Source organism: Baudoinia panamericana, assembly GCF_000338955.1.
Source record: "Baudoinia panamericana UAMH 10762 unplaced genomic scaffold BAUCOscaffold_13, whole genome shotgun sequence".
NCBI classification, from domain to species: Eukaryota; Fungi; Ascomycota; class Dothideomycetes; order Mycosphaerellales; family Teratosphaeriaceae; genus Baudoinia; species Baudoinia panamericana.
Window position 1 is genome coordinate 256,464 of NW_006911269.1, and position 22,955 is coordinate 279,418.

Consider the following 22,955-nt stretch of genomic DNA (forward strand, 5'->3'; position numbering starts at 1 on the left):
CGGTATGCTTTGACTCTCAGGCAGCCTTCAAAGCGCCAAGGCCGCTGAAGTAGAACCTTTGCGGTTTTAGTACGGTATGCATTGGGACGAACAACCACAAGTATCTGCGGCTCCGCGAAGCGCAACACGATACGATTGGCCCACTGAGCGTAGTTGCGACTCGCATGGTAGCCTTCGTCGGTTGCGGTTAGAAGTGAAGTGGGTTGGAAGCTTGCTTCGCGTGGCTTTTGGCGCGCTTAGGGTTGACCTAGCGTACCGGCACCTAAGGCACTGGTCGCCGTGAATGAGGGTTGTGGATCCAACGAAGATTGGTGAATCGAAGATTATAGTACAACAGGCCTGCGTGCAAGTCATGCTAGCTTGCCGCGAACTACGAACTTACGCACTCTATGCGGGTGTTCGCAGCAACCATGTATGAAGCTGAGCGTAGCCAATCAGAGGCACCCGGAACGACCGACGATCTTGTCCGCATTCAGCGCAGACCCACCTGCAGGGCTGGCTGTGTCCGATGCATCAGGCCCGCAAAATAGTGACCGCTTCTCGATGACGATGGTCCTGCTCGCGTGCTGTAGACGATACAGCTAATCACCACACCTTCCCAGCAGAGCTGAAGATATGACTCTCAGTCCTTTTCAGCAATAGCGTTCAACCTCGCGTCTATCTCCTCCTCGGTCAATGCGCGGAAGCCAGGATCGGTACCCTCCTTGCCGTCCGCGCGAGGCCCGCCTACGATTCCGATCTCCAATTCGCCCTTCTTGAAGTCGACGCTCAGCACGGTACTCAGTGCTGAAATGCCGAGCTCCACTACCTCCTCCCAATTGCCGTCCGCGCAGTCCTTGTTCTTGAGCTTCTTCTCGAGGAAGTTAAGCGCCTCCTGCGCCTTCGGTCCTGAAGCGGTCGCCTTGTAGCCAACGTAGTAACCTGCTGGATCGCACTTGTATAATTGCGGTCCGTATTCGGAGTCGACGGAGATGAGAGTGGTTGCCACTCCAAGCGGTCTCATGTATGCCTGAACCAACCATCAGCAGCGCGTTTGACATCTCTGGCACATCTCAGGCTCACCCTTTGCGTGTACACTTGTGCGATATTGGCCAATCTCTTCGCCAGTACGTCGCAGGGCATCTCGTACCCGAATTTGTACCTAAACTCAGCCGCCTCTCCTCGCGCTCGGTTTACTGATGCTCGTGCATCTGCTATTGAGCCCGTCATAACACAGCCGACGGATGGTGAGAGCTTGTAGACATAGGACACGGAAGCCGGGTCGATCAGTTTGTCCTGGGACATGGTGAGTATCCAGTCTTGCGCCAACGGCCGTGTGCTACTGCGTAACACATACGGGCACCTTCTTTTGTGATAATACCACTGCGCATTCCTTCCCTCGCACGCCTACGGATGTGATGTTCGCAGCTGTGATAGCCTTGAACGCATACTCTGAACAAATGGCCGAGTCAGCGGCGTAGTTCTCAGATCCTCGTATTTCAGAGTCACGAACCGACTTGGTATAGGCGCCCTTGATCTGAGAAAATGGTGATGTGTCGATCAAATCCTGCGCTTCCTGTACGTAGATGGTCTGTTAGCTGCCATCGAGCCGTTTGTTGGCAAGGCAAGACTTGCCGGACATCTTTGCAGAATGTGTCCTGGTAGGGTCACGAGAGCGTAAAGCGTTGAGAACGACAACAATCTACCAAGTCTAGTAGGTAAGTAATGAGTGAAAGCGACCTTCGTTGTCGTGTGCACGCGTACAGTCTGCTTGCCTGATAATGGCCGAAGCTCCTGTACTCGGCTTCTTCCGAAAGCGCCAAGCATCGATGTATTCACACTCCCTTGCAAGCTTCGCTCACTGTCGTGTGTCGAAGTGTAAAGTTCAATAAGATGGCATCCACCTCCACAACTCAGCATGTGCCAGCGTGGAAAAGACTTGGCTTGCGATTGAAGTATGCTAAAGAGTCTGCCGAGCCAACACCGCCGGAGCGAGCCACGCTTTCAAGTCGAGATCTTGCCTCGCCTCCGTCCGTGGCTAACAATAAACGCTCCAACAACGGAGATTTCCATTCAGAACCAAAGCGGATCCGACTGGCTCAGAAGCAACAAAGTCACGCTTCGGACTCAGGGCATCGTCAGGACCGCTCCACTCCCGCTTCCAAGCGTGATCACTTCGCACCGGTTGAGGTTGCATCTGAAGCCGTTGGTAGTGTAGAGAGTGCACCAGACCAAGCCACAGTCATTCCCGAAGCGTAAGTGGCGAACAAGCATCGCAGACAAACTGTTTCCTGGTCCTCCCGTGCTCAAAGAGCCTTCCGAGCATTCTTTTATGTGCCCACTGATAAGTCGCTGATTAATCCCAGAGCATATGCGAACCAGTTCAATGTGGAGACTGACACGGGCGCTACGGTCGGTGAAAGATCTCGCAGGAAATCAGTAGCTTTCACACCTGACACGAAAGCTGAAGACGGTCACAACGACGAGTCATCATCAGCGAGGAGCACGGCCAACGAAGCTTCGACTGACGAGGACGTCCCAAACCAAGCATCCTTTCCGGGACCGTCGGCCGCTCCCACTCGAAAGCAGAAGAAGGCCAAGCATCCAACGGCCAAACTCTCGAGCGAGGAGTCTGCACGGACCGAGGACAGCAAAATTCAAACTCCAGAGCCTAGCCAACCGGAATACGTTCGTTATTTGGAGCAGTATCACAACAACAAAGCCGATTGGAAATTCAACAAGAACAAGCAGAAAGACTTGCTCAAGAATTTGTTCAACGTACACCGCTTACCGACCCAGTTCAACAAGGCTCTACTTGCGTACGTCGCCGGACTTCAGGGTGCGGCAGCTCGCGAGCGGGTTCTGGACGACGCCGAAGCTGTTTTGAAGCAAATATTGAAAAGGCAAGGCAACGCGCCCAACATCGACGGTATGGAGTCACGGCAAGATCGAAGAGTGGCGTACGAGGCTGCGCTACGACGCCAGATCCAGATCTCCGAGGACAGTGGGACTATGCGAAACGAGCACGACCAACATAATCTCCACGAGATTCGAGAAGAAGCTGAGCGCGGAAGACGTGCGGAGGCGGTGCTCGCGGAAATGCTTACGAGCGAAACGAGCGAGCTGTCTCCGAGCCAGGTGCAGCGTCCCTCCTCAGAGGTAACGACATCGCAACCTCGAGCGGCGTCGGTTGCATCAGCTCCAGCCACGGCCTTGGGATCGAATACAAATCGTAGAAAGCGAAAGGCACGAACGGAGGTCTCATCTGACGAAGAGAGCAGTAGCGACAGTAGCGAGAGTGAAAGAGATTAGGCATCTCCTCGCCCACCAACTACCGATAAGGCTGCTCTGAGCACTTGTGAGCAATATATCAATCCGTATAATATGTCCTTTAGCGCCGCCAAAGAACGGCCAAAATCGAAGCAGATGACAGTTTCCGCGGCCATCTCCAGCGGGATGCAACCGACATCGAACGGCCATGCTCTCAATGGAAAGGCAAGATACCATGGCAGACGGGGCATCTTCGACGACGCTTTCCTCGATATGTACAAACCGCGGCCAATGTGGTATCACGAGGCAGCGCCTAAAGAGGAAAGGGTGAGAAGTCGGGTCTATGAGGGCTCACCTCCCTCACGGCTCAGCGGGGCATGGGAGTAGCATCAAAGACGACTCGATACACAACCATCATTAGAGTCTTTACCGGTGTCCCAGCCACAGCGCGGCACGGCTCATTGTTTTATCCCATTCGCGCCCTTAAGTTCCTGTGATTGTGTACTGTGTACTGAGTTACTGTTCGCCCCAGAAGCATGCCTAACCCATATACCCCTGGACAAACAGTTCACGGCTGAATGCAGAGCATGGAACCTGGACGAAGCAGTAGCGAACATTGCATGAAGTGGAGCTGCTGTTGCTCTTCGCCAAGGCGCCTTTCGGGAGTCTCTGCCTTGGCAACCTCACTCCCTCCGTTCAATCTTACATCTAGCATTCGTGCTGTAAGATCCTATCAATCTGTTCGTCACAGCAGCTCACAAATGCCCCACCGTCCCAGCAAGTCGGGCTGCGGTGATAGGTGGCCTCGTGGCTCGCTTGACCATGTTCGCCGGCGAAGTTGTAAGTCCATGCAAGCTTATCTATCTTGCCCGTTCCTGAACTCCGGACGACTCCATGCGGGTTAGACCTGGGCTTATCGCATGCGGAGAATCGTTGACTCAGGTACCACTTGCACCTCTCCTGCCATATTGAGCTTTGGAGGAAACGCTCTGCAGCCGAGCAACACTAGAAAATCCGACGACATCTGCTTACACGCTAGTGCAGTACTGTGCATCCACCGCACGTGGAGCCAGGTACCACGTATAAGAGTAAGCAAGGGCGCACAAGGTAGGGCAGCTGTAGGAACAGCCTCAAGCGTTTTCGTTTCCATCACCATGTCACCGTCCATCGTGTTCAGCGGTCTCGCAGCGCTGACTTTGGCAATTCCCGCGTTCTCCTACACCTTCTCTCCCACAGGACAAACGGTAGACCTTGATGGGATCTCGTACTTCGTACCCGCGACTCCAGTCTCAACTATTCGAACCTACGGGCCGCTACATGGCTGGGCACAAGGTTCCGGCGGCCTTACACCGGTCACAGTGGTCACAACGGCGAGTACCAACTTCAGCAGCCTAGCAAGTACCATCGCCAACTTCACCAGCGTCGATGATGTCTACTCAGCAGGCTTCCTCGAAGCCATCTATGTCCAGTTTACCGGAAGCCAGCAGTATGGCGGCATCCATTACCCGACCGGTAGCTTAGGCCTCAACGGCACGCAAGCAGTATATGGCGAGTTCGTGAGCACTACCAGCGCCATCCCACAGGGGCCCTACTTCATGTCGGGCGACGGATCGATCTATCAAGCTTGGAGACTGTACAGCGACTTCCAGGGAGCGTTCACCGAGACGCTGATGTCGGGCACCAACAACACGTATAGCGTTCTACCTGCCAACGTACCTGGTCAACAGCTTGCAGTGGCTGTGCCGAGCCGGCTGTACTACACTCCTAGTGCCGCCAAACCGCTCGCGGGTGTACGGCTGGGTGTGAAGGACATCTACGATGTTGCCGGTGTGCGAACAAGTAACGGCAATCGCGCGTGGTACCATCTCTACCCTCCCGCCACTGCCAACGCGTTGGCAGTCCAACGCCTGGTGGATGCTGGGGCTATCATTGTAGGCAAGATGAAGACCTCGCAGTTCGCCAACGGCGAACAAGCCACGGCCGACTGGGTGGATTACCACAGCCCCTTCAACCCACGCGGTGACGGCTACCAAGACCCGAGTTCATCCTCTTCCGGTCCAGGTGCGGGAGCTGGCAGCTATCCCTGGCTTGACCTCACCATTGGTAGCGACACCGGCGGCTCGATCCGCGGACCATCGGAAGTTCAAGGCCTTTACGGCAACCGGCCATCTCACGGCTTGGTGGATCTGACTGGAGTCATGCCGCTTGCACCCGAGCTCGACACCGCCGGCTTTCTCACTCGCGATCCTTTCCTGTGGGCCACCGCTGCGCAGGCGCTATACCTGAGTAACGTGACAATATCCCACTCCTACCCCAAGCAGATCAAGCTGCAGGCCTTCCCGGGCGTCGCACGGGTACCCGGTGATCAGATCCTGATCGATTTCGTCAGCAACGTCAGTGCTTTCTTAGGGGCAACGACCGTCAATTACTCTATCACCGATGACTGGAACGCAACACATCCGGCTGGAACGCCAGCGAGCCTTACCACGCTACTCAACATTACCTATCCCATCCTCATTTCTCAGGTAAGCACTTTCGCTTAGCCATCGTCAACCACAGCCACAAAGCTAACCTCGCCTTTAGGAGCAAACCCGCCTCGTACGAGACCCCTTCTACGCCGACTACAAAGCCACCCACGACAACCGCCTCCCCTTCGTCGACCCAGCCCCGCTCGTCCGTTGGGGCTTCGGCGATACCTACCCCGCCAACACCACCGCCATCGCCAACACCAACCGCACCATCTTCGGCGACTGGGTTAACAACCACGTCCTTGTCCCAGACGCCGCAACCTGCAGCAACAGCCTGCTCTTCTACGTCGGCAGCAAAGCCAGCGTGAACTACCGCAACCAATACCTCGGCGCGCCTACAGTACCTTTCGGCTTCAGCATTGGCAGGGTAAGTCCGTTTTGGGGCGGCCCAGATTTTGTGGTACCGCTCGGGCAGGCAATGTATAATTCGACGATTACGAATCATACCGAGTATTTGCCTGTGACGGTGGATATCATGGCGGCGAGGGGGTGTGATGGGATGATTTTCGGATTGGTGCAGGATCTGGTTAAGGCGGGCATTCTAAAGTACAGTGTACCGGGGTATAGTGATGTCAATGGAGGACAGATTTTGTTTAGGCGGGGTGAGGTGATTGAGAGTGAGCACCTCTGAGCGGATGGCACGTGAGCAGCAGATAGATGAAAAGAGCGAGCTCCCACAGCGATCAATCAAGTAGCAATCGGTCTGTTGACGATCTGTCTGTGTTGGCTACGAGCGAGCCGCACTGATATCCAAGGTTGCTGTTGGCGGTCTCGCTTCTGTTGAAAGTTCAATTTTGCTTATGGATAGCCTCAGACGTCTTTGCGTGCCGCGAATGAAGAGGGTTGTGCGATGGCTCGGACAATGTGCATCCCAGATGCGTTGCCACCTCTTCCGCTACCGTGCTACGGACGGGCTGCTGATAGCGAAGCTCGTGTAGGCGACTATCAGAAGGGGTCGCAATATCTATAGCAAGCCATGGGGTAAATGTCCCACAGTCCGCTGGCCGTCACAATCACAGCTCATCTCCATGATACTGCACATTCTCCGGCGCAAGCAACTCATGCTGCCATAGAATGACAACCGCAATCGCCGTATTAACAGCAGGCAACCAATACGGCACGCCCATCTTCCGATGACTATACACACCCCCTCCGCTCAACGCCATACTCAACAAAGTTCCCATCGCGCGCATGGGAGGGACGCAGATCAAGATGCCGGCAAAGATCATGAGCCCGCCAATGACATGCTGGAAAGTCTCCGCGTCGTCGACGGGCAGGAAGTTGAGCCATCTGTAGTAGCCGGATGCTTTGCGCGAGGCCTGTTTGTGGAGGCCGGGGGTAATGCGGTCGGTTAGACGTGCCTGCCCGCCCAGGAAGAGTTCGAAGGCGAGAATTAGTGGTAGAGCCGTTTGGGCGAAGATGGTGAAGGTGCTGCGCACTACCTGTTCTGCCATGCTGGGTAGTAGTCTTCGCCCGGTTCAATGCTGTGCGGCTGTGCGGCTCAAACGCAGCGATTGTATCGGATGTAGTCAACGGTGTCCAGTCACCGTCGAGCAGTTTGACAGCTATCTACTGTACTACCTTTCCTGTAGTGGAGTTCTTGCGGAGAGAGCTCCGGTTAATGGGAATGGTGCCCCACATCAATCGTGCAGCGTGCTTTCGCCATGGCGATCGAGCTGTTAAATGGCCACATCTATGGGCGCAAGAGTTAGTGAACTAGAAGAGGGTTGCATGGCTGTACAGTAGTGGTACCACAAAGTCGATGCTCTACATTTTATGGGACATTGAACAGGAAGTTGATTGTAGAGGAGGAGAGAGGGGTGTTGTAGGGATCTTCGATCTGTAAAGCTTCCCTTCACTCAACGGCAAAAGCGGACAAATCGGGCTCGCTTATGGAAGCTGGCCGATGGCAGGGCTTGGCGCGACGTGCAATTTGCTTAGAAAGCCCGCGCGCCTCCCCATTTCCATCGCCAACCTTCTACGTCACCACCGTCACCTCCGTCATCTTGCAACTTCGCGCAACGCACGGGGAGACAGCGTGGCAGCCACAGCGAGTCACGTTGTACCAGCATATTCCACTGCCAGCCTGAGGTGTCAGTTTGCGGCTCTGGAAGAACAGACATTGGACGCGAAGTTGAAAGCGAACGAAACGAACGGTGCCGTCTTTGTTGCGCTCGCCCGCGGCTTTTGCGAGGAGAAAGCACGCAGCGACATTGCGTCAGCGGCCATTCGCGAGTGCTGAAGCGCATCGATTGACAAGCTTGGCTCATCAGGACTCTCACTGGAGTATCATCGCTTATACGGTACGTGCACTATTTGTTTGTTGCGCGCTCATACTGTCGCGATGGCCTCGAGTCGACTGATGGCGAGGAGCGAGCGCTCCTTTTGCCACCCTCATGAGCCGGCACCGAGTAGCTCTCACGCGCCGGCGTCGGGTCGAGTGCCGATGCATGCATAGTCCTTGAGCCGCGTGCAGCATTGAAGCATTACAACAACAACAACTAACGGATCATGTGTTGTAGTGTATCGTCGTGAGGCAAGAAAGATTCATTGCAAAAGTGAAGTTGGGAAGGAGAAACGCGAGACAAGTCAAGGAAAGCGCAAAGGATCACCCGCCTGTACCACGCATCAGGAACTTTTGACGTCATCCGCATCATGGCAGCAGTCGCATCTCGACATTCAGCGACCAGTTCGCCTCATGTGGGTAACAAGAGCATGACCTCGTCGCCGCGTACTAGGAGTTCAGCGCACAACACAGGTACGTCGTCGCCGTCGCCCGCCACTACCGCAATCACCTGAGCTCAGTCGCTTGACCTCCGTTGTCCCTAACGCCCACCACTGCGCCAATGCGACATGGCGCATTGATGTTTGATGTTCGTTCGCATATACTAACATCACGCTAGAAACTACGAAGAAGGAGGTACCAGCTGCTCAAGACATCAAACCAGGTAAGCACCAAATCAGTTCGATGTTCCCACGTTCACATCCATATCAGTAGACTAACAATGCCCCATGATCAGACCCATCCATCCCCACCATCAAGCAACCCGAGGACGCTCCCAAAGATCTTGCCCCACCGCCCAATGCCCCGCTCGCGCCGCCGCCTAAGCCTCAACCCAACGGCGACAACGACTACTTCAGCGGACAGCACAACCAGAGCCATCTGTCGAAAGAGCCGAATCCATTCGAGTTGCAATTCGGCGCACCCGCAGAAACACCAGGCAAGACTCAACTGCCTGGGGTGACAAGCCTGACCTCGCCAGCGTCGCTGCTCCCTGGCAACACACCTGGCTGGGGCGGTTCGCTTCGTTCCGGTCCACTAAGCCCGGCCATGCTTACCGGGCCAACTGGGTCGAACGACTACTTCAACAGCGACCATCATTTCCCGGGCAGCTTCCCGACGCCCAACGAGTCATCGCTACGGACTGGACTCACACCGGGTGGCGGTGGGTCTATGTTCCCGCAGCCGTCACCAAACTCGCAAGCATTGTACAACCAGCTACAGAGTGGTGGCGCAACGCCGGGCACGCTTGACTTCCACCGGACTGCTATGACTGCGCGAGCCCAGACGCAAGCGAACAGCTACAACATGCCGCAGAACGTGCCGACATCGCAACCTCAGCCCAACCCTAATATCCAACCTGATCTTGATGTGAAGCCTTTCCCACCTGGCGCACAGAACCAGCCACAGGACCAAGATCCTTTCGGTACGCATCAAACCAACGATGCTGCCAATGGCCTCTATATGCTTGCCCAGGCTGGTGGTCAGCGCGGCGCACAGCCGTCGATGGGCATGCCGCCCCAGCCGCAGCAACCCTACCCACAGCAGATGCAGCAGGACCCTAATATGAACAAGCGCGCAAACAAGAATAGCGTTGTCAGCACCATGTCCGGCAGCACCGAGAACGGCCAAGGAGAGTACTCCGATGGTAGCGTCGAGACTAAGCCGCAGACACGGTCGGGTCGCGGCAAGAAGAACTCCATCGGCAAGGCGACCAACGGTAAGCGCAAACCCGAGGAGACGCCAAGTAAACCCAACAACAAGCGGCAGCGTGGGTCGAATGGCCAAGTCATGCCGCCTGAGGAGCTCGATGACGATGAGATGATGGACGACGACCAAATGATGGATGAGAACGGGCCGGACGGCAAGAAGATGACTGACGAGGAGAAGCGCAAGAACTTCTTGGAGCGGAACAGGTGGGTCCACTCCCCCCGACAACCAACAATTTCCACACATGCTAATCCGTCTCACAGGATCGCCGCGCTGAAATGTCGGCAGCGGAAGAAGCAATGGCTCGCCAACCTGCAGCAGAAAGTCGAAATCTTCAGCACGGAGAACGACGCGCTCGCGGCGACAGTCACTCAATTGCGCGAGGAGATTGTCGGGCTCAAGACGCTCCTGCTCGCGCATAAGGACTGTCCCGTTTCGCAAGCGCAGGGTATCTCGGGCATGGCTATGCAGCAACTGGCCGGCGACGCGCAGCATTATGCTAATCCGTATGGGATGGCGATGGGTGGCGGTCCGCCTCCGGGGGTGCAGCAGCAGCAGATGCAGCAGGCTGGTATGCAGAGGAGGTGAGTGTGTAGTTGATTATTGTGTAAGCTTGACCTATTCTTCAGTTCACATCACATACTGACGAGCTACAAGTTAGGAACGCCTTCCACACCAGCCGGTAGCTATGGCCGATTTGCGCGGTGATGTTGAGGTTCGCTTCGTACGCGAGAGTCCGCAGTGGATGCTTACGGAGCCTGTCGCCTTCGCGCCGGTGCCAGCGCCGCTCATGCTGCAGCAAACCGGGGAGTGATATGCATCAACGTCCGATGGCGGTGCCTGTCGTTGAGCGTGCGCACCTGTGTGTTTGTACATATGTTGTGGACTGTCCTTTGGCGCCCCTGCACGTACATACGGGAAGTGGCGTTTTTGGTTGCGACTTTGGATGGTGGTGAAGCAGGCACGTTGCTTCACTGGAGGCAAGCTGTGAACGGCGTACAGTACATATGGGCCGGGCGTGTTGGCGTACAGCAGGTGGCAAGGCACTACGGGGTGAATGACGGAAAGCAATGTTGATACGATAGCAGCAATGCCGTGAGTGAATGAGTGATTGAGCGCATCGCTTCACGATGTCGTTGAACATATCTGTACTGAGCGAGAGAGGACAGTCAGCCCCGCAAGCTCATCCCACTTCCGTCGCGTCTCCCCACACCCAAGCGCGTCGTGTCACACCTCTACCTCCTACCACCACCCCATACCATACGTATGCACAATGCCACCGCCCCAACCCCGCCATCATGAGCAACACGAGAGAAGAGCGCGTAGATAACGCTCTTCAAAAACTGCTCGAGCTCCTCGTCCCGGCACAAGCATACCCCGACGAGCCCGAAGCGCACGCGGATCAACGCTGGGACGAAGCCAATGAACTTGCCCGTAACTTGCTCGATGATGAGGCGGAGGCAAGTGTGGCGGAGGATGTGGGGCTTGCTGGTGATAGGATACAGGCGAGGTTGTTGAGGGGTATGAGAGGGGGTGTAGGACCGGAGAAGGCGGCGCAGTTCCGGGGATTGTATTCGAGGTTACTCGCGCAGCCGGTGTTGGGGCAGAAGTGGGGAATCCTTCACTTCTTGCTTAGGGTGGCGGAGGGTGTTGACGGGGCTGGGAACGGACAAGCGGACGGTGATGGGGAGGGAGAGGTGGAGGGTCTAGGGAAGATGGAGGACGGTGCGGGAGTGTACGATGAGGCTTTTGCACGGAATGGTCTGCCCAAAGTGCCGGAAGCTGAGGGCGCGGATGCAATGAGGCAGACACCGTTGAGAGGAAGAGCTGTGCCCGGACGACCACGGCCAGTACAAGCTGAAAGTCCGGCTACGGGACAGGGACGGGAACAGGATACGGCAGGCAGTTCTTGCCCTCCAGAGTCTGCTTTACTGCGAGATCTGCCTTTCACCCTCCAGGGACTGTCGTCCACGAACCTGGTGTTCTCTTCCGACAAAAGCTCATTGAAGCTGCCACCCGCTTTGCCTGTCCCGCTCATCGCACTCCTGCATACTTTGGCGGAACCCTCATTATTGTACAGATCGCTGTCAGAGTTCGTCGACTCGGCAGAAGGCGGCTTGGTAGGCCAAAGCCTGCGGTCAGCGATCGGACAGGAATTGCGAGCATATCTTAGCCTAGTCGCCACGCTCGAAGGCCAGATCCGGCGAGCGCTAGCTCAGCTGGACGAAAATCTGCCTCGTGGTGGATTGGGCACAGCTGGCGTGACGCTAAAACGCTGTGTCGTCTGGACGAGAGAAGCGACGCTGGGATTACGGCTGATGTCGCTCATCGTCGAGTCGGCGCGTGGCAAGAAGGGAGGCGAGCTCATCAGTCTGGTCCACAATTTCGCCACCTCGCACGGCGACGCCTTCGTCTTCACCTTCGCCGAGCGCCTACTATCCACCATCACGCGACCGTTCTACCACATGCTGCGGGCGTGGATCTACGACGGCGAACTGGAGGACCCATACCAAGAATTCTTCGTCGCGAAGAATGGGGACTACGAAGACAGCGGCGCGACAAGTGTCTGGGAACACAAGTACCTGATCAAAGACTCCATGATCCCCAGCATCATAACCCCGGACTTCGCGAACCGGGTCTACCTGATTGGTAAGAGTCTGAACTTCATCCGCTACGGTTGCGGCGACGGCGCATGGGTGGAGAGCTACAGCAAAGCTGCCTCGCGCGAGCTGCACTACGGCGATACGGCTACGCTGGGGTCGAGTATAGACGAAGCGTACAAGACCGTGATGGCGCGTTTAATCAGCTTGATGGAGACGAAATTCGCCTTGTTCTCGCATCTGAGCGCGTTGAAGAAATACCTCCTCCTCGGACAAGGCGACTTCATCTACTTGCTTATGGAGAGCTTGTCATCGAACCTCGACCGACCCGCCAACTCGCAATACCGACACACGCTCACCGCGCAACTCGAGCACGCGATCCGCAACTCGAACGCGCAGTACGACAGTGCCGACGTCCTACGACGACTCGACGCGCGCATGCTAGAACTTAGCCACGGCGAAATAGGCTGGGACGTCTTCACGCTTGAATACCGGGTCGACTCACCATTAGACGTCATCGTCACCCCATGGGCGAGCAAACAGTACCTCAAAATCTTCAACTTCCTCTGGCGAGTGAAACGTGTCGAATTCGCGCTTTCCAGCACTTGGCGGCGCGTCCAAACCGGTGCCCGAGGGGTCCTAGGAGCCGTGAGCGACAAACTGGGCCAAGACTGGAAGACCGCCAGGGGTGGGTTGGCGGAGATGGTACATTTCGTCGATCAACTGCAGTATTACATTCTCTTTGAAGTCATCGAGGCCGGATGGGAGGGACTACAGAAGTCTATCAGTAAGTCTGACGCTACGCTCGATACGCTTATTGAGGCGCACACGCTTTATCTCCGCAGTATCACGCGGAAGGGGTTATTGGGGGGTGCAGGCGGGGTGGACTTCACAGCGCAGTTGCATGAGTTGTTGAAGGGGATGTTGGCGTATAGGGATGCGGTGGATGGGTTGTATAGTTATAGTGTGGCGGTGTTCACGGAGAGGCAGGAGAGGGCGGCAAAGATTGAGACGAGGACGCGGGCGGGGAGGTGGGGGATCGTGGAGGGGGAGGAGGATGAGTTGGGCTCACCCTTATTTGCGAGTGGTAGAGGGCGGAAGGCGAAGGCCGGGGAAGGATTAACGGATTCGCCTATCCCGCCTTTACTGTCGTTTGCTGGTGGCGGGGTGGAGGGTGAAAGAGATGTGCTGGAGCAGCTACGACAGAGGTTGAAGAGTGTGGAGACAGACTTTCGGGCAAGGGTGAATGTGTTATTGGGCGATCTGGCGTATCAGCCGGATGTGGACATGCGGTTTTTGGGGGTGGTGATGAACTTTAATGATGTTTATGCTCCAGTTAGGAAGAGAAGGCAACATCAACATCAGCATCAGCATCGGGCGGAGAGGGAGAAGGACAAGACGGTGGTTGCGGCGTAAGGTGTCGTCGTGATGGGAGCGAGTCACTTAGGCTTGATATGATACCCAGTCTTAGCACGTTGTACTTTCACGAATCCCAGTCTTTGGAGGTCTTCTATCTCTTGTTTGGTGTGTTGTACAGGGCGCCAGATACTTCTTCAATGGCGTGACAGACATCAACGCCCTGCCTGGACTACGGGAGTACTGCTGCTGCTATTTCGGGTCGCATGGCGAGTCAGCCCAAATGTGGGGATTGTTGATGTTGATGGCCGAGGCCTTGTCCGTTTACCGATGGCGTGGTGGCGTGACATTTCCAATGCGTCGCAATGACTGCCAATCACGAACCAAAGTAGCAGAGCCTTTTTATGTCGTCTGTGTTGGTCGACGACTGTAACGCTGAACTCCTGGTAGGCACAACAGTGTAAGCGGAGATTGGGGTGGGAGAGCGCTGCCCGCAACGAGGTCGCCCTCATCGGCGGAGTCAAGCCACAACGGCTGCGCGTTCCCTTGCGCGTTTGAGGGTTCAACTTTGCCGCAAGGCTGTGTATCTATCGAGGCATCGGAGCGTCAGCCCATCAGCAGCAGGCTAGGCTACCGTTGGAAGCGCAGCTCGACTGTTCAATAATCTCTTCCGATCCTTTCTCATAGATTTCTTGTTGCTTGGCCTGCAAGATCAGGTAGATCTAACAATCACCGCCCGTCTTACCGTTGCCAAGCGGGACTCGAAGAGGGAAAGCAGCTGTCGCCGATCTTGTCAACAACAGCTCCACAAGCCCGAACAAATAGCTTGGTCTGCCATACCTCACAGCCGCTTGAAAGGCAGTTGGTCATATCCCTCGCCCTGAAGGCGATAGGTTGTATAGTGACGGGAACGGGGTTGAGGCGAGCAAAGTGCCAGGATGAGCTACGGGCGACCAGGTACGTTGACTGCACATGAGCGAGGAGTGCATGAACCGGAGGAAGAGGAAGCTGCGCAGGTATGCACGCTTGGTGTGTTGGTAGTGAATGGGCGCTGGTAGATCCGACGTTGCCGACAACCACATTCCAGCTGAAGCCGCAGCGGCGCAGCGCAACGTTCGCCATTTGATCAACGAGCTGAGACCGGGTCTCCTTCTTGACATGCTGGACAAGGAGACATTGCTAACACATGCGCGCAGGTCGCTACGGCGACATTGGCCTGCAAGAGCACGAGGACGAAGATCCACACAACCCATTCATGGACCCGCGCAGACAGTCGCCCGAACGATACCAAACGCCCGCATACCAACTCGACGATCGACCATATACTCACCATGAGCCGCTCTCGATACCCGTTGGTCCAGGCCCGTTCGGTCCGCAGGACAGGCTGCAACCGCAACCTACATACTCCGTAGAGAATATGCCAAACACATTCGGACACAGCGAGGCATATGATGATGTACATCAGCATGCCTACACGCCCGACCCATACCAGACCGCGCACCATGGCGCAGGAGAGTACGGCTTGAGCCCACACCACGAGCATCCCCCGGGATACGGATATGAGGGTGGGCAGGACTTTGAGCAGCCGCAGCACCCTTACTACCAGGATGAGCCAGACACAAGACCCATCCTCCAGGCGGGAACAAGCTACGGTCCAGACCCGACCAACGTCGGAGGCCCATCACAAGAACCAGCAGGCCAAGATCTGGAGCAAGGCTTCGCAGACGTGCAGCCTCCGCCCAATGTGCGCATTCGCAGGTGGAAGACGGTGAAAGAGGTGCAACTGTACAACGGCAACCTAGTGCTTGATTGTCCTATACCCCCACGGCTGTTGAATCAGGTCCAGCATGCGCAGCCACCGGAGAGAGACGAGTTCACGCATATGCGCTACTCGGCAGCAACGTGTGATCCTTCGGAGTTTTCCGACAAGCGTTTCACACTCCGCCAGAGACTGTTTGCCAAGCCACGGCACACGGAGCTGTTCATAGTCATTACCATGTACAATGAGGAGGACGAGCTACTTGCGCGAACTTTGATAGGCGTGATCAAAAACATCGAGTATATGAATTCGCGGACGAGTAGCAAGACGTGGGGCAAGGAGGCGTGGAAGAAGATCGTGGTATGCATCGTCAGCGACGGACGCGCCAAGATTAATCCGCGTACGAAGGCAGTGCTTGCGGCAATGGGTATATACCAAGACGGCATTGCCAAGCAGCAGGTCAACGGTCAGGACGTAACAGCACACATCTACGAGTACACCACGCAAATGAATCTGGAGATCAAGAAAGGCATAGTCAACGTCAAGAAGGGCAACACACCGATGCAAGTCCTCTTCTGCTTGAAGGAGATCAACCAGAAGAAAATCAACAGCCACAGATGGTTCTTCCAAGCCTTCGGCGAAGTCCTACAACCCAACATCTGCGTGCTCATCGATGCCGGTACCCGGCCGGGTAAGAGCAGCATCTACCATCTCTGGAAAGCGTTTGATCGCGAGCCCATGTGCGCCGGTGCTTGCGGCGAGATCAAAGCCATGCTGGAGCACGGCAAGAACCTCATCAATCCACTCGTCGCAGCGCAGAACTTTGAGTACAAAATGAGCAATATCCTTGACAAGCCGCTCGAGAGCGCCTTTGGCTTCATCTCCGTTCTACCGGGTGCCTTTTCGGCGTATAGGTTTGTGGCGCTACAGAACGACAAGACTGGTGCCGGACCGCTGGAGAAGTACTTTGCCGGCGAGAAGATGCACGGTTCGAATGCTGGCATCTTCACGGCGAATATGTATCTGGCCGAGGATCGTATCCTCTGCTTCGAGCTCGTGTCGAAGCGGAATTGCTCGTGGATCCTGCAGTACGTCCAGTCGGCGAAGGGCGAGACGGACGTGCCGGAGGGGATGGCCGAGTTCATCTTGCAACGACGACGCTGGCTGAACGGCTCCTTCTTCGCGGCTGTATACGCCCTGGTGCACTTCTACCAGATCCACCGAAGCCATCACTCGGCTGTACGAAAATTTATGTTCTACGTCGAGTTCATCTACCAGGCTGTCAGCATGATCTTCGCCTGGTTCGCGATTGGGAATTTCTTCCTCGTCTTCCGCATCCTCACCACTTCGCTTGCCGACAAGGATCTCCTCGGCACGGCCGGGCTCGTCCTGGCGGTCTGCTTCGAATGGCTGTACTTGGCTTGTCTGATGACCTGTTTCGTGCTCGCGCTCGGCAACCGTCCCGCCGGAAGTGGCCGCTTTTACATGACCCAGGTCGTCTTCTGGGCCATCCTCATGGCCTACCTCCTCTTCGCCTCCGTCTTCATCACGGTCAAGAGCGTGCAAGAAAAGGTGCGCGAGGGCGGCTTCACCTTCGCCAAACTCTTCACCGATCGCCTCTTCTTCACCCTCATCATCAGCATGTGCTCGACGTGGCTATTATACCTAGTGACAAGCATCATCTTCCTCGACCCCTGGCACATGTTCACCTCCTTCATCCAATACCTCCTCCTCACGCCCACCTACATCAACATCCTCAACGTCTACGCCTTCTGCAACACCCACGATGTTAGCTGGGGTACTAAAGGCGACGACAAAGCCGAGAAACTCCCCTCCGCCAACGTCAAACCGGGCGGCAAAGTGGATGTGGTCATCCCCACCGACGACGCAGATCTAAACTCCCAATACGAAACCGAACTCCGCACCTTCAGCACAAGATTCCAGAAGGAAAAAGCGGTCATCGACGACAAGACGAAGCACGAGGATTACTACAAGGGATTTCGCTCGGCGGTGGTGTTGGCGTGGATGTTTTGCAATCTGGGTCTGGCGGCGGTGGTGCTGAATGCGGGTGGGTTGCAGAATGTCGGCCCGAACACGGATACGGCTGAGCAGCGACGGGCGACGATCTACATGGGCGTGGTGTTGTATAGTGTTGCTGTCCTCGCGGCAATACGGTTTGTGGGCGCTTGTTGGTTTACGGTCGTTAGGTTGTTTAGGGGGGTGTGATGAGTTGGTTGAGTCAATGGAGTGAGCTTTCGGGGGCGTGGAGTTGGATGGGCGTGGGGCTTGAGGTGCGTATGTATGAGATACCACTTGAGTCAGTTATCGGTATCTATGAAATGCACGGCGGTGATCGAAAGAAGTCGTCGATTGGGCTCATGTTCTCACAGAGCAACGACTTCAAGTGCTAAAAGATTGCATCGCTCCTTCTTCTTCTGTACTGTATGTAAGCTGGTAATGGCAACGGCAACTCCTACATATTCGTTTGTTTCCGATATTATCTACATCTTGCTATCCACCGCTTACTCACCCCTTAGATCACTTATCAGTACATCACAGCACTCACGGTTGCTCGCAGCCTTCGAGTCTGCGAAGGAAGGCCGGAAGGAAGACTGGAAGAAGGACTATCTGGTAAGACCATGGTCCCTCGTGCCTTCCATTTCAGTCGAACCGGCAAGACCCGGTTGAACTGCGTTAGCTTCTGCGCGTCCAAGCTACACAGCTCCAGCAGAGTCTGCCAACGCCACCAACTCGCACGACAAACAGGAACTTTCGCTTGACAACACAACCATCACCCGTCAGCTACAATCCCACCGCCAACATGTCGGGCTGGGACATGAACCCCGCCGTCGAGGATGACACCGGCTTCCAGGCGGATGGTGGCGCCGGCGGCTTCACTGCTGACGATGAGTTCAACGGCATCGGTCAGGAGAATCTCTCGCGCCATCACAACGCTGACGGCGATCGTCCGCATGATGGCGGGTGCCGAGTGTAACTCTGCTCGCCTCCCAACGCTTAAATGACCTTCACTGACTGCTTGGTAGCTGTGGCCAGGATGGTCACTTCGCGCGTGACTGCCCTGACAAGCCGGAAGGCTACACCGGTGGCGGCGGCGGCGGGCTTTCCGGAGAATGCTTCAACTGGTAGGCTTCGGACATCGCGCCTTCGCTCATTCATTCATGAGCTTTCGCTAACTGTTAGCAGCGGCCAAGTCGGTCACAACAAAGCTGATTGTCCGAATGAGCGCGTCGAGCGTGAGTTCACTGGCACGTGCAATTTCTGCGCTCAATCCGGCCATCGTGCAAAGGACTGCCCGGAGAAGCCGCCAAGCAAGTGCAAAATCTGCAATGAGGAAGGCCATGAAACGGCGGAGTGCAGCGCGAACCGTTTGTATGCGGTGATGAAGGTGCCGGAGATGTCCGCTGAAGACGCTTGGAAAATGCTCGAGGAGGCCGACGCCGAGAAGGATGTTGACGACATTCGCAACGTGAGTCTTCATACTGGTTGTGCTGAGGCCTGCTCTTGCTGATGTCGTGCAGGCTATTCTGGCGTACGCTCGCGCTTATCCTGAGGTTACGCTCAAGGAGCTGGAAAAGACCTTCCGCGATGCAGAGATGAAGACGTACCTCATCGCCAAGCAGCAAGAGGTTTCCGATACTCACACGATCGTCAACTTGCAAGGCAAGCCGGATCAGACCCACGTCATCTCCATCCAGTTCACGCAAGAGCCACGTCGCGCCAAATTCGCGGAGGGCTGGCCGAAAAGTCCAGAGGAGAACAACGAGCGCCTGGAGTCTGCTGGGTTCGTGCTCGATCGCATGGTTCAGAGTGAGTTCCGCCTGCTAGGTATATCATGTTGACAATGCTGACCTTGTTTCAGAATGTTCGAACTGCAACCGTAAGATTCGATTGCCCTACGCTGTTTGACTGTTTTGCTGATGGTGATCAAGGACTCGGACATGGGTCGAAGCGTTGCACGGAGGAGCGTCGCGAGTTTGACAAGCCAACCATCACCTGCGCCAACTGCAATGAGACCGGCCACTACGCTCGTGACTGTAAGGCTCCTCGCAAGAGCGGCAAGAAGGGCTGCCGTAACTGCGGCGCCGAAGACCACATCGCCAAGGAGTGGTATGTCGAAGTTGCGCTGATTGACTAGATACCTTACTGACTTGCACGCAGTCCCGAGCCGCCAAACCCGGACAACGTCGAATGCAGAAACTGCAATCAAATGGGCCACTTCTCCAAAGACTGCCCTGACCGTGAGCCTGAGCTTTGCCGTAACTGCGGCGAAGAGGGTCATCGTGAGCAACCAAAACCCAGAGGAAACATTGTCACAACAAGCTGACAGTAACCAGGCGCCAAGGAATGCACGGCGGAGCGCAAGATCATATGCAGGAACTGTGACGAAGAGGGTCACACCGGCAAGGAGTGGTGCGTACCAGATAATCCTATCCTTTGAAGGTCACCCCTAATGACAGCTTCACAGCCCGAAGCCGCGTGATTGGAGCCGTGTAAAGTGTAACAACTGCGGCGAAATGGGCCACGGTGTAAAGCGCTGCCCGAAGCCGGTGCCGGAGGAGCCGGAGGAGGACGCTCAGCGCGGTAGTGCCGGTGCTGGCGGAGACGGTGGGTGGGCGAGCAACACTGCTGGCCCCAGCTACGGCGAGGGCGAGGCGGCTACTGCGAGCGCGGGCGGTTGGTGATCATATTCGATCTCATCCAATCTGCCACCCGGGAGTGAGACGGACTGCCGGGCAGAGACAGACGTGGAAGACAAGGCGAAAGCAAGCGGTTCGGAGTCTTCATGCTACATCGATGGCTGTGCTTGATGGATGCATCAACGGGATCTTGCCGGTGGCGTTTGCTGCACTTGACGGTGGTATGAGGATGCTAGCATAACGCGTAGCTCAAAGCGAATAAAGAGCATAGGCAGTTTGCCGGCTGTGGATAAGTATTATGTTGCTCAGGCCTCATTTACATGTTTCAGACAACCATCCTAAGTAGCACGATCGCCATGTTGTCGAGTCTAAATGGTGTGCCTGAGGACATACCGGTTGCTGCCTGATATGACTTGTAGCTCGTGTGACACCATCAATTGCGGCATTACCCAGTACTATCACCTACTCTGTGCGCTGTAGGCGCATCTTTCGCCGGCAAGATGTTGAAGATATGGTCGATGAAGCAGCAGCAGCAGAAGAATGAGGCGGCACAGGGTCCGACGAAGAAGAAGAAGGTGACGGCGGCGCAACTGCGAGTACAGAAAGGTACGATAAGCGCAATACAAGTCGTCTGAATGAACGAACAACAGGACTGAGACATGTTACTTCCATAGATCTTTCCGAACTCGCCCTCCCCCAAACTATGAAAACAACCTTCCCCAATCCCGACGACATCCTTAACTTCGTCCTCCACCTCACCCCCGACGAAGGCCTCTACAAAGGCGGCGCCTTCACCTTCTCCTTCGCCATCAGCCAAAACTTTCCCCACGAGCCGCCAAAAGTGAAATGCCAGCAGAAAATCTACCACCCCAACATCGATCTCGAGGGGAACGTCTGCCTCAACATATTGAGAGAAGATTGGAAACCGGTGTTAAATTTAAATGCGGTGATTGTCGGGTTGCAGTTCTTGTTTCTGGAGCCGAATGCGAGTGACCCGTTGAACAAGGATGCCGCGCAGGATTTGCAGGCGGATCGGGATCGGTTTAAGAGGAACGTGAGAAGTGCTATGGCAGGAGGGAGTGTGGGGAAGGAGACTTTTGATCGGGTGGTGAGGTGAGAGCGGGAGCGGTAGGGTGTTGGCTGCAAGGGTATCCAGTCAAGCGCCTGCATATGCCAACCGCGTGGAAGGTCGTGGGGCTCGAGACGCTGTCGCGCGGTTGCTGGGTCACGAGACGAAACGGCGCATATATGATACCAACGAGCATATGGGCGGTGGGCGTTTAGCGGAGTGTGTCTCGGGTGTTGCACTTGCATAGCGGCATCAGCTAGAGCTAGATGGCGAATCCTCATAAACGGTTTGATCAAGCCATCCCTATACCCGCTAAAGCATTCGTTGAGCCCATCAGTCGGAACGCCGCGCTCCACCACTGGTCACCGCAACCGCTCCACCTGATTCCTGTCATTCCTTACAACTCCGCAAACCTCGTCGTGTTATACAAATGCTTATCCGTCGTCTCCAACACCTCCAACGACGCGCCCACCTTAATCTTCCCCTCGTTCTTCGGAATACACAACATACCAAAACACGGCTTATACTTCGCCACCCCGCCTTCATCCACGCGGCGATACTTCATCAGCTCGTCCCACGGCTGCTTCGGATGCTTCTGCGCCGTGTCGGGATTCACATTCGGCACCTGGCACCGCGCACACCGCGCCACGACATCTAAATCGATCTTGTATATCGCCGATTCATCGGGCAGCGTCGTCATGATCCGGATGCGTTTCCACGTATCCTCTTCCCACGGGTGGTCGTCGCGGCCACGAACAATGATATTAGGGCGGAACCGTTCGATGGTCCAGCCACCGAGACTCGGGTCTTTCTCTCGTAACCGGCGGTTCAGGTCCTTGAAACTCGCTTCCGACGCGATCTGCAGGCTCATGACGTCGGCGAAGTGGTGGGGGACTGCGGCGCCGTAGAGTTCTTCGCGGCCGTTGGTGCCGGAGTTGCGCGCCGTGGGGCCTTTGTAGACGAGGGCGACGTCTTTGTTGAAGAAGTCGCAGAACATCTTGTTGATGGAGGCCGGGTACTCGTAGGCGTCTGTTTCCGCTTCCCAGATTTCCACGGTGGAGAGGGTGGTGTTCTTCTCGAGGTAGTCTTTCGTTGGGAAGGCAGGTATTGTGACGCGAGCATCTGTGCCGTGGATGCTGATTTCGAGCTGTTGTTGAGGTTTGCCGTCGTCGCCTTTACCGTCAATGATCGCGGTGTCGACAAGGGTCATGCTTGAGTCGGTGCGGATGGTCATGAATTTGCGGTCGGACTTGTCGATGAACATCCAGTTCCGGTCGAGCGTCAAGCCGGTCTTTCGCAGTCGCGTGTTATCGACGACAATGCCACGGCAAGATTTGACCGGGTAGATACGCATGCTCACGACTTCGGTGGGTGGCGGGAGTGGTGGTGCGTCCTTATGCTGAACTGCCACAGAGCCAGGTCCTAATGCTGAGTTGATCTTGGATACTCCAGGTGCATCGGCAATCTTTGTGAATCTCGCAAGGATAATCATGCCGATGAAGCCAACGACGACGGTTCCCAGGAGTACGAGGCCATAGTCAATGTTGTTGGAATCAATGTTCTTGATGTCGAAGTGGCGTAGATCGCTCCATACTTCTTGCGCTCCGGCGACATACTTCTCGATCGAACGCTGAAAAATGTCCATGATGCCGCGTTTCTATTATTTTAGTGGCTACGAGAGGAGAGGCTTATGTGAGCTGTTCAGGACACAATCGTTCCCTCGTTGAATGTTGGGTAACTGACTG

General features: G+C 55.7%; 13 protein-coding genes across 13 annotated transcripts; 8 read left to right on the forward strand and 5 right to left on the reverse strand.

Moving 5' to 3' along the window:
- Positions 1-622: 622 nt before the first annotated feature.
- BAUCODRAFT_126149 (uncharacterized protein) lies at positions 623-1,806 on the reverse strand (the record flags this gene model as incomplete). Its single annotated transcript, XM_007682428.1, has 5 exons — positions 623-1,009; positions 1,063-1,275; positions 1,337-1,431; positions 1,493-1,555; positions 1,686-1,806. 5 exons carry the CDS (start codon positions 1,804-1,806, stop codon positions 623-625), a joined length of 879 nt encoding a protein of 292 aa, XP_007680618.1.
- A 49-nt stretch (positions 1,807-1,855) lies between these two features.
- Positions 1,856-3,717, forward strand: BAUCODRAFT_38167 (uncharacterized protein). Its single transcript, XM_007682154.1, has 2 exons — positions 1,856-2,234; positions 2,346-3,717. The coding sequence occupies exons 1-2, from the start codon at positions 1,873-1,875 to the stop codon at positions 3,289-3,291; spliced, it is 1,308 nt and encodes a 435-aa protein (XP_007680344.1). The 5' UTR covers positions 1,856-1,872; the 3' UTR covers positions 3,292-3,717.
- Positions 3,718-3,961: 244 nt separating this feature from the next.
- BAUCODRAFT_278175 (uncharacterized protein) lies at positions 3,962-6,599 on the forward strand. Its single transcript, XM_007682429.1, has 3 exons — positions 3,962-4,089; positions 4,155-5,774; positions 5,833-6,599. Exons 1-3 carry the CDS (start codon positions 4,072-4,074, stop codon positions 6,406-6,408), a joined length of 2,214 nt encoding a protein of 737 aa, XP_007680619.1. The 5' UTR covers positions 3,962-4,071; the 3' UTR covers positions 6,409-6,599.
- Positions 6,600-6,790: 191 nt separating this feature from the next.
- Positions 6,791-7,231, reverse strand: BAUCODRAFT_78334 (uncharacterized protein; the record flags this gene model as incomplete). The annotated part of the gene is made up of 1 exon (XM_007682319.1): positions 6,791-7,231. The coding sequence occupies one exon, from the start codon at positions 7,229-7,231 to the stop codon at positions 6,791-6,793; it is 441 nt and encodes a 146-aa protein (XP_007680509.1).
- A 196-nt stretch (positions 7,232-7,427) lies between these two features.
- BAUCODRAFT_277741 (uncharacterized protein) lies at positions 7,428-8,148 on the reverse strand. Its single transcript, XM_007682430.1, has 2 exons — positions 7,530-8,148; positions 7,428-7,470 (listed from the first exon to the last, which is right to left on the reverse strand). The coding sequence occupies exon 1, from the start codon at positions 8,045-8,047 to the stop codon at positions 7,715-7,717; it is 333 nt and encodes a 110-aa protein (XP_007680620.1). The 5' UTR covers positions 8,048-8,148; the 3' UTR covers positions 7,428-7,470; positions 7,530-7,714.
- A 717-nt stretch (positions 8,149-8,865) lies between these two features.
- BAUCODRAFT_49676 (uncharacterized protein) lies at positions 8,866-10,284 on the forward strand (the record flags this gene model as incomplete). The annotated part of the gene is made up of 2 exons (XM_007682255.1): positions 8,866-9,974; positions 10,032-10,284. Coding segments are annotated over 2 exons (1,362 nt in total), but the record flags the coding sequence as incomplete, so codon positions are not given.
- Positions 10,285-10,369: 85 nt separating this feature from the next.
- Positions 10,370-10,811, forward strand: BAUCODRAFT_277848 (uncharacterized protein). Its single transcript, XM_007682431.1, has one exon. The coding sequence runs from the start codon at positions 10,476-10,478 to the stop codon at positions 10,722-10,724; it is 249 nt and encodes an 82-aa protein (XP_007680621.1). The 5' UTR covers positions 10,370-10,475; the 3' UTR covers positions 10,725-10,811.
- A 255-nt stretch (positions 10,812-11,066) lies between these two features.
- On the forward strand, positions 11,067-13,718 carry BAUCODRAFT_41657 (uncharacterized protein; the record flags this gene model as incomplete). The annotated part of the gene is made up of 1 exon (XM_007682248.1): positions 11,067-13,718. A coding segment is annotated over one exon (2,652 nt), but the record flags the coding sequence as incomplete, so codon positions are not given.
- A 944-nt stretch (positions 13,719-14,662) lies between these two features.
- Positions 14,663-17,709, forward strand: BAUCODRAFT_151586 (glycosyltransferase family 2 protein; the record flags this gene model as incomplete). The annotated part of the gene is made up of 2 exons (XM_007682432.1): positions 14,663-14,681; positions 14,921-17,709. 2 exons carry the CDS (start codon positions 14,663-14,665, stop codon positions 17,707-17,709), a joined length of 2,808 nt encoding a protein of 935 aa, XP_007680622.1.
- A 1,397-nt stretch (positions 17,710-19,106) lies between these two features.
- BAUCODRAFT_277998 (uncharacterized protein) lies at positions 19,107-19,900 on the reverse strand. The gene is made up of 2 exons (XM_007682433.1): positions 19,354-19,900; positions 19,107-19,292 (listed from the first exon to the last, which is right to left on the reverse strand). Exons 1-2 carry the CDS (start codon positions 19,781-19,783, stop codon positions 19,201-19,203), a joined length of 522 nt encoding a protein of 173 aa, XP_007680623.1. The 5' UTR covers positions 19,784-19,900; the 3' UTR covers positions 19,107-19,200.
- Positions 19,882-20,361, forward strand: BAUCODRAFT_38175 (uncharacterized protein). The gene has a single exon (XM_007682155.1). The coding sequence runs from the start codon at positions 20,019-20,021 to the stop codon at positions 20,184-20,186; it is 168 nt and encodes a 55-aa protein (XP_007680345.1). The 5' UTR covers positions 19,882-20,018; the 3' UTR covers positions 20,187-20,361.
- Positions 20,362-20,641: 280 nt separating this feature from the next.
- On the forward strand, positions 20,642-21,258 carry BAUCODRAFT_78193 (uncharacterized protein; the record flags this gene model as incomplete). The annotated part of the gene is made up of 2 exons (XM_007682309.1): positions 20,642-20,747; positions 20,816-21,258. The coding sequence occupies 2 exons, from the start codon at positions 20,642-20,644 to the stop codon at positions 21,256-21,258; spliced, it is 549 nt and encodes a 182-aa protein (XP_007680499.1).
- A 376-nt stretch (positions 21,259-21,634) lies between these two features.
- On the reverse strand, positions 21,635-22,603 carry BAUCODRAFT_50055 (uncharacterized protein; the record flags this gene model as incomplete). Its single annotated transcript, XM_007682256.1, has 1 exon — positions 21,635-22,603. A coding segment is annotated over one exon (969 nt), but the record flags the coding sequence as incomplete, so codon positions are not given.
- Positions 22,604-22,955: the final 352 nt, after the last annotated feature.

What these genes read in the sequence shown, in the direction of transcription:
- BAUCODRAFT_277998 (XM_007682433.1), bottom strand. Translation starts at nt 19,783, where the DNA reads ATGACCCTCTTCGCCGCAGTTACGGCAAAGCTCAGGCTCACGGTCAGG. An exon ending in TTCGAACATTCTGAAACAAG is followed by an intron (nt 19,293 to 19,353) that starts GTCAGCATTGTC and finishes CATGCGATCGAG; the next exon opens with CACGAACCCAGCAGACTCCA.
- BAUCODRAFT_277741 (XM_007682430.1), bottom strand. Translation starts at nt 8,047, where the DNA reads ATGAGCCAAGCTTGTCAATCGATGCGCTTCAGCACTCGCGAATGGCCG.
- BAUCODRAFT_38175 (XM_007682155.1), top strand. Translation starts at nt 20,019, where the DNA reads ATGGGCCACGGTGTAAAGCGCTGCCCGAAGCCGGTGCCGGAGGAGCCG.
- BAUCODRAFT_278175 (XM_007682429.1), top strand. An exon ending in ATCCCATCCTCATTTCTCAG is followed by an intron (nt 5,775 to 5,832) that starts GTAAGCACTTTC and finishes CCTCGCCTTTAG; the next exon opens with GAGCAAACCCGCCTCGTACG.
- BAUCODRAFT_277848 (XM_007682431.1), top strand. Translation starts at nt 10,476, where the DNA reads ATGTTGAGGTTCGCTTCGTACGCGAGAGTCCGCAGTGGATGCTTACGG.
- BAUCODRAFT_38167 (XM_007682154.1), top strand. Translation starts at nt 1,873, where the DNA reads ATGGCATCCACCTCCACAACTCAGCATGTGCCAGCGTGGAAAAGACTT. An exon ending in GCCACAGTCATTCCCGAAGC is followed by an intron (nt 2,235 to 2,345) that starts GTAAGTGGCGAA and finishes GATTAATCCCAG; the next exon opens with AGCATATGCGAACCAGTTCA.